Genomic DNA, 12,539 nt, shown 5'->3' on the forward strand with positions numbered 1-12,539 from the left:
GACATGTGGGAGTGGGGAAGACGGGGGAGGGGGGTCCTTCCACTTGTCCCCTTCCCATCCAAAATTATAACATAAAATATACAAAAGCCTAACGTTTTAAAGGTTTTTATCTTTGCCTGCCTGATGAAGGACATTAGGCTAAAAAGGAGGACATGTCCTCCTTTTGCAGGACATCTGGCAACCCTAGACCTGGTTAATATCTGGATTGGGGGACCATCCAGAACTATCAGGGACATCTGGGTAAGGCTAGAAAAGACTCTGGCTTTAACCTTTGGACGACTTTTGGATGGGGCAGAGTTTAACAATGCAATTAAAGATTCAAATGCGGGGTCATAAGTTTTTGGTGGAATTTTAATTGCTGGGAGAAACGGGGTATCTATATTTGAATGGTGAGTGTTGTGTATATTTTAACTTTTTTTGTAGTGGTGTTGTCCAGTTTTACCTTGGGGAAGAGCACCTCATTTCGTTGCACCCACTTGTGAGTGCAATGACAAATAAATGTCTTATGTCTTATGTCTTATAAGGCTGATTTTTGTGCTCCTGTGTTTGTAGTCCAGGCAAAATCTCAGCCCATGCACTGAAACCTTTTATAGCCCTTCCTGTCAAGAAGGACCCATTGGTCTTCCTGAATAAGGTTCAAGATCAGTCGAGATTGCCTAGTTATATTTTTATACCACAAGATGTTACGAAATGCAGCTCCAGCAGCTTACCACACAGTGTGACTCACAGAGCTGGTTCTAGCACAGTTATTTCCTTGGACACCATGGAGGAAATATGGCATTATGTCTTCTTCCATGAGGGCAAAAAAAGCACCATAGGTGAGGTGAGTTTTGAACAGAGAAATGATTGGAAGGATATAGGTTAAGCATTCTCCTGCTGTTCTCCGGGTATGCCTCCATTTATATTAAAAAATGTTCAACGATATTATTTTTCCTTGCTGTTTTTAAAAAGCACTGTCAAGGGATTCAAAGATAATTCTAAAGAATATCGTCTTCTTCTCCTTATCTTTAAGGATGTCCCATTTTAGATTTGATCCCACTAGGAGTGGCTGAGATTGTTTCTCCAAACTATCCTGACCGTTACCCAGATTTCCTGACCTGCACTTGGATCGTCTATTCTGCCTCAGGAAACAAGGTGAAGAGTGTGATCAAAGATCTGGTGATAGAGGACACCAGAGATTGCATCTGGGACGCCCTGAGTTTTTACGATGGACCAGATGAACAGTCAGAATTGCTTGGTATGTTGTCCTGTATCTTCCCAATTAGCCTATTACATAGCAAGTAAATAGGGCTCCTTCAATCTGCCTGGGCTGGGATAATTTTGAACTAGGAAAAAATCTCTGAGCGAGCTCTGAGACCTTAAAGATGAAAAGCTGGTGTGTAACAATAAACCTTGAAATGCAGGCACTCATCATGATGTTCAGTCCCCACAAACACACGGCCAAGAAATACAATGATGCAGGCAGCTCTGTTAATCCGAACCAGTCCTATGAGGTGTTTTTTTGTTTCTCATAGGAGCAGGTCTTTTGTCAGGCTAATTGGTTTCAACTCCCCATGCAAGACCAGACCACCCACAAATACAGTACTCTGCATTATGACAAAGCTACGTAGCTTGTCACTATATAGTTGTGTGGATGTCTCCCATTCCCTTTTATGACTGCTTATAAAGTTAGAAGGAGGTAGGAGGTGTCATTAGCCCTGCTAATCAGAAAGCTTGGTGATTTAACCGAGCATACCCTTATTCCACTACCCTATGTAGCCTATATTTATGTGTTTCAAACACAGGGCAGTGAAAAAAGTCTAGAGCTTTTTTTGATTTGGATGAATGGTTCATGGTATCCTAGCATAGTAATAAAGGAACAGGGCTTGTGGGGAGGGGGAATAACATTTAGGGACTATTTGTAGAATCCTTCAGCCAGCTTTCTCCCAGCACCCAGGGAGTTGTAGTCCAAATAAATCACTTTTCCAGGATCCTCAAAAGGGTGCAGGAAGTGTCCAGCAATCTCCTTCCCATCCCGAGGCTTCTTTGGACTTCTCCCCATTACTGCAAGTAGAAACACTTCCCCATTGTGCGTCTCTCCGTCTATGTGGTGACTTGCAGGTCAGTTCTGTGGCCAAAGAAAGGATCTTAAGCTATTTTCAAGTGGCAGCTACTTGACGGTGCGTTTCCGGACAGATGGCTCGGTTGGGGCCAGGGGCTTCCAGGTCTTCTTTGAAGAAGTGGATCACAGACCAGCACAGAGAAGCGAGAATGGAATAGAACTCAAGGATCTGTGTAAGTCAAAGCTGTACATGTGCTCTTTCTTCCGTAGAACCCACATTCTTTCTGTAAGTTCTCTGTTCATTAGTACAAGTTTGCAGTACAACGTTTCTGGCAGTGAAAGATTGGTCAGCTACATGCTCTTGTCCAGAGCACACCCCAGTGTCCTCACACTGCTTTCTCACTCTTCAAGAAGGCTCCTTCTATTGCCCCTGTATTAGCTATGCATATATTTAAATGATTCATGGGCAGCCTTTTAGAGTATCATCCTCACAAGGTGATATGTACAACGAGGCAGATAAAAATAGGTCACATTCTGAAACATCCAGTGGGTGTTCTTTAGTTCCTGCTGCCGAATGGTAGTGTGACAATATTTCAATCTTGGTTTGTCATCCAAATTATGCGCATGCTCATCCAGCACAGGCGCACCCCTGGCTAAGGTGTTGTTTTACCCATTGGAAAGAAAGAGACAACGTGTCAGAAGACTAACTATACATTGTACTGGTATTTATTTATTTATTTATTTATTTATTTATTTATTTATTTATTTATTTATTTATTTATTTATTGGTAAAAAATAAATCCATCCACGGACCCTTTATGGTGCCATGAACTGGCATCTTGTTGGGGGATACAGTGGCCGCATCATCGTCGGTCACAACAAAGCAGTGGGTTCTGTGATCATTCACTTCCACCTCTGTTTTTGCCATTCACACTTCCAGTCTGCATGAATGTCTCACTTCCCATCAGGGATGGGGGCTTGTGAGGCGCAACTCACAGTTGAATCCAACTTGAGTTGCACCGGTGACTTGACTAGGACTTGCCTTTTTTTTCCCCAAAAACTTGGATCAAAGCAAGAACTGACTCCACTTGAGACTTGGACCCATTTTTCTGAGTCACGTTGTCGAGTCTCTATTAGGGACAGGCCTCCCTACCTGCTCCTGCCACTGCTACCACTGCTGCCATCCTTGGAGGCAGCAGGCCCTGCTTCCCTTTCAGGGGCCGGCGGCTGTCTCCGCCCGCCCACCCACCCGCCAATCAGCTGATAGTTTGGTGCATGTGCAGAGGCAGGAGCTGGCCTGGGGAAGGGAAGTTGGCAGCAGCTCTTCAAGGATCCATGAGGTGCCACAGATTGAACCTGGGATCTCTACACAGCCAATGCTGTGAAAAGGTGCAGTCTTATATATTTTCACAGGAAACCAAACACCTGATGTGTCTCACTCCTGGGAGAGCTAAAGTGCACATAACCATATTTTCTCTCTCTATCCTTTTATAGTTCTTGCTTTTGCTTTCTTGCTCCCTGTTTTCCTAGAACAGAATAGATGAACGAATATCCAAGCTCGAAAAATCACCAAATGCATCTGGACACCTACTGATTGTTGATTAGATGCTTCCTGCACTACTGAAAAGCATTGCCTTTTGGGACCTAAAGCCAGGGTGAACTTGTCCTAAGAAATGCAGTGCCCCTTGGCACATCTCCAACTACGACTCTGCGCAGAGCCAGCCCTACCACTAGGCAGAGTGAGGAAATTGCCTTAGCAGAAGATGCTGCTGGGGCAGAGCAGCAATCCACAGCTTTGCTTTTGCCCAGGAATGATATTAATGAGGAATTCTGTATTTTTAAAAAAATCCCAAAGGCCAGCACTCTTCTGTCACCAGTGATTAAAAAGATTCAAGTCCAGACAGCTTTTATAGGTAAAATGGGGCAGAGGCCTTTGTATTAGGTAGCAAAATGTATGATCTCAGCTGTGAGAGTGTGGAGATCCCTCTCCTCACACCTTTGAGATAACCATATACATTAGAATTTAGCAGTTCTATAAAGACAGCCAATGTTTTTCATATGTACAGCAAAACCCAGTACATAGTGTTCCTCAACGAACCATGGGAAAATGGCCATTGTCTGAAATATGTGTAAAGGCATGTACCTTTCCTACTTTCAGCAAAGGTACCATAAAACAGTAAAACAAAACTCAGACTTCTTCCTCAAGGAATTTCAAAGGATTATTACTTAGAAAGTAATTTCAAAGGAACCTCCTGGGAAAGAAAGTTCAAAGAAATACCAATATAAATTGCTCCTTTTATGGTCCATTGTGTGTTTCCTATATAGCTGTTACTATTTTTGGTTCTGTGGAATGTCTTTGCATGCATTGAGGTTGTGTATATGGCTTTCTCTGCTGGACAGCATGAATAAACATTTTCCTAAACCATCAATACAACTCGTTAGAAATTCTTAAGTGCCATATTCTCCACAATAGTGGCAAGAGGCAATGCACAGCTTTAGATCTTGATATGTTCCATTGACTCATGAAATGAGGGCATGCGTGCCAAAGCATTTATGGAATAATTAACAACAATAACTTCTGATTCCAGGAAAATGTGGCATTCCATTGCAGGATCCATTCCTTGTGGGGGAATTTCCTGGAAAAGACTCAGGGGGGAGAGCAGGGCAAGTTGAGAGCGGCTGGGGGCAACTTGGCCATTCCAGGCTCTTGGCCGTGGCTTGTGAGCCTGCAATTTGAGAGCCACCACTTCTGTGCAGGAGTCTTGATTGATGAAAGTTGGGTCTTGACAGGTGGCTACTGCCATATCAGGTGGGCACAAACAAGTGTTGCTTCTCTACAAACCACAGAACCGTAAGTCTAAGAATGTTTGCTGCCTTTTCATTTTGAAATTAAGGATCAAACTCCGTGAGAGGTTCAATTTGCCTTTAGACTACAGTATAATAGTACAGTTTTATGATTTGGATAAAAGAATGGATAACACTAGAAAATCAAAGGCTTCTGAAATTTGAAGGTCAATTTGAAGGGTTGGCATGCATATGTATGATATGGTAAAGTTAAAGAAGAGACACACTCCTCAGAACATATTGTGAGAAAAGCTTTATATTTAATATGGCAAAAATTTCAAGCGCAACCCTACAAGAAAATTCCAATATTGGTAGCTGCAGTAGAGGCCTGAGCAGGATGAAGAAATGGGCACTAAGGCAAAGCTTTTGACTGCAGGATGGGATGCAATTGAAGTATTGGAGAAGGTATTATCTTAGAATAATCTTAGAACTGCAGAGCTGGAAGGGGCCCTATGGATCACTGAGCCCCCCCCCGTCAACAGACTATAAGTTTGGATGTAACAAGTTACAAGTAATATGTGCATGTTAGGTGCCATCAAGTCATGCTCAACATAGGGTGACCTTTCTAGGGTTTGCAAGGAATATATTTAAGCAACATTTTTATCATTGCCATCTGCCCCATAAGCAGGAATAGGGACATTTTGGAGGGTGTTCATTCATAGCATTGCCATAAGTCAGAGATGATTTGGCGGTACATAACAGCAACAAATATCTCACATACTAAGCAGGGATTTGAACTTAGGTCTCTTTAGTCTGACACGTTATCCATTAAATTATACCCGCTCTTTTTAAGTAAGAGATTTTTAAAGTCATTCTTGTATCATTTATGTCATTCTTGTACCATTCCTAAGAGATTTGGATTCCTAACAAGAAGCTTGTCACTGCACTGTTTGGCTGCACTCGGGTGAAGCTCCTGAGGAATGCCGAAAACCGACCAGCTTGGCACCCTTAAGGGACAACAAGGGTGGAGGAAGAGCTAGGAGAAGTTCTTCTGGACCGAACGTGGGCATCGGAGGAAGAATTGAGGGGCGGCGGCCTGTCTTTTTTCCCTCTGAAGAGATCCACGAGGCACAAGCTGGAACGGAAAGCGCCATCTTGGTGACAAAAAGCAGTGAGTACTCCGGAATGTCCGAGGAAAGAGGAGAGCTGATGATTGCAGTTAAAAATGGACAATAATAAATAAAACTTGGAGCCTTTTAAGCTAACGAACTGATAAAAGAGATAAGACCGAAAGAAAGCTTAGAAGCGGCAAATCTTTTGAAGCACGGTCCTATCTTAATGAACTAGCCTAAAAGCGAAACTAACTCTGGTCGGACCGTGCCAGGGTCAGAAAAATAAGACTGTGCCTGGGAATTGCTGATGAACTAAATAATTGTGGACTGATCCTGTTTGACTGTGGCAAAGTACTTGACAGAACTTTTAATAACAGATCGAGTACCGAAGCTTTGAGACGACATGTTATCTCTGTGGGGGGAAAATTCCCCCCCCGCCTCATACTTTGTTAAGTGGATTTACAATGTACAATCTACTCTGCTAGATAGACTGTGTATGGGGAGCAGACGACACCTACTGGAGGAAAGCAGAATATCATTGCCAGGTTTATTTCTACGGAGAGAAAATCCCCCCCCTTGCTTTGTCTGCTGAAAGGAGAAGCTGTTGTTAAGTGGATGCACAATGTATTGAACTGGATAGACTGTGCGTGAGGAGAGGAAGACACCTACTGGAGGAAAGCAGAATATTATTGGCAGATTTTATATATATAATTGACTTTGGAGCTTTTTTCCCTTTTCTTCAGAGATTTTGCAACAAGAACGAAACTGAACTGTGGAAATATTGAGGTGGGAAAGGCAAGATCTCTTTTCTTCCTTTCTTTGTTTCTTCTTCTTATCCTTTTCTACTAATCTGGTTCTGGAAAGAACAGTAGAAGTTGGAAATACAGTGGTGCCCCGCATAGCGACGTTAATCCGTTCCGGATTAATCGTCGCTATGTGGAAACATCGCTAAACGGAACGGAAAACCCCATAGAAACGCATTAAACTGAGTTTAATGCGTTCCTATAGGGCCCTAAACTCACCGTTCTGCGATGTTCCTCCATAGCGCCGCCATTTTCGCTGCCCTCGGTAAGCGAGGGCAGCAGAAATGGTTGCAGCGGCCATTTTGGAACCGCCGATCAGCTGTGTGAAAATGGGGCCTTTGGGAGACCAAAGCCCCCATTTTTACACAGCCGGAGTGCTCGCGGCGAAAATGCCGCGAAAACACACACACACACACACACACACACACACACACACACACACACACACACACACACACACAAACCACAAACATAACCCCCCACCCTCCAAAACCCACACAGAAAATTTTAAAAAAAGGACTTACCGTCCGAAGCCTCCCGGCGCTCTGCTGGCTCCGTGCGGCGGGGGGCGAGCGACCAGGGCCCCGGCCTGCTCTAGCCCCAGCCCTCCGCTGGTTCTGTGTGACCGGGGGCGAGCGGCCAGGGCCTCGGCCTGCTCTAGCCACCCGGCCCTCCGCTGCCTTTGGAGCTTTCAAAGGGCTTCCTCTAATGTCGGGGAAAGCCCTTTGAAACCTCTGAAGGCACCGATCGTGGCGGCGAGGACCCCCAGGGAGGTCTCCCATGGTGGCATGCAAGCCCTGGGAGACCTCCCTGGGGGTCCCCACCGCCACAATGGGTGGCCTCGGAGCTATCTGAAGCCAAAAAGGCAGTGAGAAAATGCGGGAAGTTCGAACTTCCCGCGTTTTCTCCCTACCTTTTTGGCTTCAGAAGCAAGCCGGGGAATCGTTGCAAACAACGCTGGGTCCCCCTCGCGCTGGGATGAGCTCATCCCAGCCCGAAGAGGACCCATCATTGCTTGCAAGGAGGGAGACGATTCCTCCCTGCCTGGCTGGCTTGCTTTTCCAAAGGAGAAGCAAGCCCGCGGCCAGAGAGGAATCGTCTCCCTCCTTGCAAGCAAAGTTGAGTCCTCTTCGCGCTGGGATGAGCTCATCCCAGCGCAAGGGGGACCCAGCGTTTTTTTGCAAGGATTTCCCCCCTTGCTTCTGAAGCCAAAAAGGTAGGGAGAAATGCACTTTCTCCGTGCCTTTTTGGCTTCAGAAGCAAGGGGGGGAATCCTTGCAAGCAACCATGGGTCCTCTTCGGGCTGGGATGAGCTCATCCCAGCGCAAAGAGGACTCAACTTTGCTTGCAAGGAGGGAGACGATTCCTCTCTGGCCGCGGGCTTGCTTCTCCTTTGGAAAAGCAAGCCAGCCAGGCAGGGAGGAATCGTCTCCCTCCTTGCAAGCAAGGAGCAAATGTCGGCCGGCCGGCCGGCCGGCCGGCGCTTCAGAGCGGCCGCGGGAGAGACCTCGCCCGCGGCCGCTCCGACACGCCCGCCCTGAAAATGCCGGCCGGCCGGCGCTTCAGAGCGGCCGCGGGAGAGACCTCGCCTGCGGCCGCTCCGATGCACTCACTGGGGGCCTATGGGGAAAAATCGCAAAGCAATTTTTCCCCATAGGAAACATCGGTATGCGATCACATTTGCGATCGCCAAATCCGCATCGGTATGCGGATTCTTCGTTAAACGGGGCGCTCGTTGTGCGAGGCACCACTGTACCGGAAGATTGCCTTTTATCTGGGTGAGGCTGCATACGGTTTGAATTCCCTGCTGTTAGCGCATCCAACTGTTTGGTTAAAAACCCCTGGGACACTAGAACTCTCCACGATATTAACTCTTGGGCTTTTGGGGTTCTACGGAGCCTGGATTTTCACAGAAGGACTTGGTGGACAATTCAAGAGATGTGGTATATGGAAGTTGAAATTTAAAGTGTCAATTTTTTTTAAAAAAACTGTGATATATATTGCAATATTGGGCAAAGATTTGGGAAGGTTAAGGGGAGGTGGTTGATAGTAGGTTTGGAATTTGGGTTGATTTCATAATGGCTGCAAAGAGACCGAACCCCAACCCTAAATCCCAAACACCAGGAACCTCTCCAGCCCAAACATCAGCACTAGGGAAATTAACCTCTCAGGAATCAGAAAAATCTGATAAAGAATGGCAGACCACTATGCAGAACCTGCTGTCCACAGGATTTGATCAAATTAATCGACGATTGACCGAAATGACAAACCAAATGACGTATATACAGGCAGAATTGACTGAGACAAAGGAGCAGGTAACACAAATCAAAACTAAAACACAAGATATAGAAGGGAAAATGAAAAATACAGACGCCAGACTAGATAAAGCTAAAGAAAGTGTACAGCAGATACAGAGAGACCAAAGGCAATGTCAGGACAGGCTAATAATGCTGGAAATGGAACGTGCTCTTAAGATGCTAAGAATCCAAAATGTACCAGAAAAGGGATCTGAGGACTTGGAGACAGTAATGAGTGAAGCCCTCGCACCAGCAATAGAGATGGATGTAGCGGAATTCCGCCAAGGTCTGGAAGCAGCCTTCAGAGTGAGTACAGCATATGTTAGAAAAAATAATTTACCTAAAGAAGTACATTTGAGATTCACGAAGAAGGCAGTTAGGGATAAGGTTTTAAGGGCTTCACAAGAAAAACAATTGATAATAGAAGACAAGAAAATTAATGTCTTAAAACAAATCCCATGGCAAGTGAGACAGAGAAGAAAGGAATATGCATCTTTGGCACAGCTACTCCAACAAAATGGAATCTCATATAGATGGCTAACACCAGAAGGGCTATTTTTTCGGATTGATACACAGAGATACAACATAACATCCCCGATGAAAGCACAAAACTTCATAGAAAAAAATGAGAAGAAGCTAAAAAAAACTGACAACAAGGAATCAGAAGAAAGATCTCGAGAGGAACAAAGCCAATTATCACAAGCAGAATCAGAAACAGAGACAGGAGAACAAGAAGCAATAGAGCCAAGATGTACTAGAAGCATGATGAAGAAAAAATAAAAGGATAGTAATTTAAATCAAGATTACTAGAAAACAACTGAAGATTTTATCAGTAAACGTAAACGGCCTAAACTCACCCCAAAAGCGAAAAAAGATCTTTCTACAACTGCAGAAACAGAAATCTGATGTTATATGCATCCAAGAAACGCATGTGAAAAGAAAGGATTTGAAATTATTAGAATGGCCAAGATTAGGAAAACTATTTGTGGCTTCAGACGTGAGCAAAAAGAAGAAAGGAGTAGCTATTTTTATTAAGAAGGAATGGGAGCCCTCCCTGATTTTTGCCTCAGAGGATGGAAGGATAGTAATGGTGGAAATCCAAAGAGAATCTAAGAAATTCCTAATAGTCAATATTTATGCACCAAATGGAAATCAAGAAAACTTTTATAAACAATTGCAGTGAGAATTGGCAAATAAAGAGTATGATCATTACTGCATAATTGGAGATTATAATGCTGTTTTCGACAGAGAACTAGACACAAAAACAGAAAAATCTAGTAGAAAGAAGAGAAGCACAATTCCAAGAAATTTCCTACAATTAGCAGAAGAATTAAATATTGTGGATGCATGGAGAACATGTAATCCAAAGACAAGGGATTACACTTTCTACTCTAACAGGCATAAATCGTGGTCAAGGATTGATACATGTTGGATATCAACAAACCTAATGAAAGAGTTGGAACAAATACATATCTTACCCAATACATTTGCAGACCATAACCCAATTTTGTTACAAATAGGAAGTAGAACAAGAGAATTCACTTGGAAGCTGAATATATTACATCTAAAAAATGAAAAATTTAAGAAACAAGTAAAAGAAGAAATGGACTTTTTCTTTAAACAGAATATGAGACCAGATATCTCAATGTTTATGATATGGGAGGCAAGTAAGGCTTTTTTAGAGGAATAGCCATAAGATTTGCAGCTAAACAAAAAAGAGAAAGACAGAAAAAATATGAGACTCTGGAAAGTAGATTAGCCATAGAGGAGTGGCAGTTGAAACAAAACCCAACAAAGAACTTATAGAGAAGATAAAACTTACACAACATCAGATAAATATATTGCTCACTGAAGAAACCGCAAAGAAGTTCAAATTTGCAAAGCAAAATTTTTTTGAGAATGCAAATAAACCGGGAAGATGGTTAGCATACAAATTAAGGAAAGAGAAGGAGAAGACAATAATTCGAACTTTGAAAGACGAAAAGGGAACAGAAAAATTCAAACAGGAAGAAATAAAGAAAATCGCTGAAGATTTTTATAGGAAGTTATATGAGAAAAAAGAAGTGGATGGAGAAGCCCAGGAAGAATATCTGTTGAAGCACAATAAAATGAAATTGACTAAAGAACAAATTCAGTCCTTAAATGAGCCTATAACGTATGCAGAAATTACAGAAGCCCTTAAAAAACAAAAAAATGGGAAAGCACCAGGCCCAGATGGATTACCAGCAGAATACTACAAAGAACTGGAAGAGGTGCTTCTCCAGCCATTTAAAAAGCTTCTAGAATGCATTGAAGAAGAAGGGAAAATACCAGCAACATGGACTGAAGCGACAATTTCTCTTATACATAAGGAAAACACGGAAGGTAAAGAAATACAAAATTATAGGCCGATTTCATTGTTGAATGTGGACTACAAAATATATGCGACTATCCTGGCAACTAGATTGAAAAGAATTTTAACCCACTTGATACATCAAGATCAGTCTGGGTTTCTCCCTAAAAGACAGATGAAGAATAATATAAGGATAGTTTTAAATGCCCTGGAATACTATGAAGCACACCCGGAGAAACAGATGGCTATGATATTCTTGGATGCGGAAAAAGCATTTGATAATCTTGACTGGAATTTTATGATGCACACATTGAAAACACTGCAGGTTGGAGAAAGATTTATGAAACTAATTAAAGCAATATATACGGAGCAAAAGGCAAAAGTAAAAAATTAATGGCGAACTATCAAAAGAAATCCAAATACAGAAAGGTACTAGACAGGGGTGCCCACTCTCCCCACTCCTGTTTATTTTGACTCTGGAAATACTAAACGAACAAATTAGAAACAAAAAAGAATTGAAAGGATTAAAAGTGAAAGGTCAAGTCTACAAACTCCAGGCCTTTGCGGATGATTTAGTTATCATATTGGAAGAACCATTGGATTCAATAGAGGACCTGATGACAACGTTAAGAATTTTTGGTGACATGGCAGGAATGAGAATAAACCAAAAGAAGACTAAATTACTTACCAAAAACATGAGAGAACATGAAAGACAAGAACTAATAGAGAAGACGAACTTTCATGAGGAGAAGAAAATTCGATATTTAGGAATACAAATTACAAAGAAGACAAGTACATTATTCAAAGATAACTACATGAAACTAATGAAGGAGATACAGAACAATTTGGAGAAATGGGACAAATTACAACTATCGTTGTTGGGAAGAATTGCAGCAATTAAAATGACTATTTTACCAAAAATCCTATTCTTATTTCAGTCAATCCCTATAATATTAAAACAGTCATTTTTCAAAGAATTTAATAAGATAATCATGAGATTTATATGGCAAGGTAAAAAACCAAGAATTAAAATTAAGGCAATGCAAGATGCTAAGCAGAGGGGTGGCTTTGGTCTTCCTGACTGGGTTCTGTATTATAGAGCTTGTATTCTAGATTGGATAAAAGAATGGATAACTCTAGAAAACGATAGATTACTTAGCTTGGAGGGGC

General features: G+C 42.6%; 1 protein-coding gene across 1 annotated transcript in view; it reads left to right on the top strand.

Annotated features, from left to right (window-relative positions):
* OVCH1 (ovochymase 1) overlaps window positions 1-12,539 on the top strand; it is a 57,962-nt gene that overhangs the window by 39,324 nt on the left and 6,099 nt on the right. The window contains exons 25-26 of the mRNA XM_072999901.2: window positions 1,013-1,237; window positions 2,101-2,274. Of these exons, the coding sequence (XP_072856002.2) occupies window positions 1,013-1,237; window positions 2,101-2,274 (399 nt within the window). The remainder of the gene's footprint in view (window positions 1-1,012; window positions 1,238-2,100; window positions 2,275-12,539) is intronic.

The sequence above is a fragment of the Pogona vitticeps genome, chromosome 5, assembly GCF_051106095.1.
Source record: "Pogona vitticeps strain Pit_001003342236 chromosome 5, PviZW2.1, whole genome shotgun sequence".
Taxonomy (NCBI): Eukaryota; Metazoa; Chordata; class Lepidosauria; order Squamata; family Agamidae; genus Pogona; species Pogona vitticeps.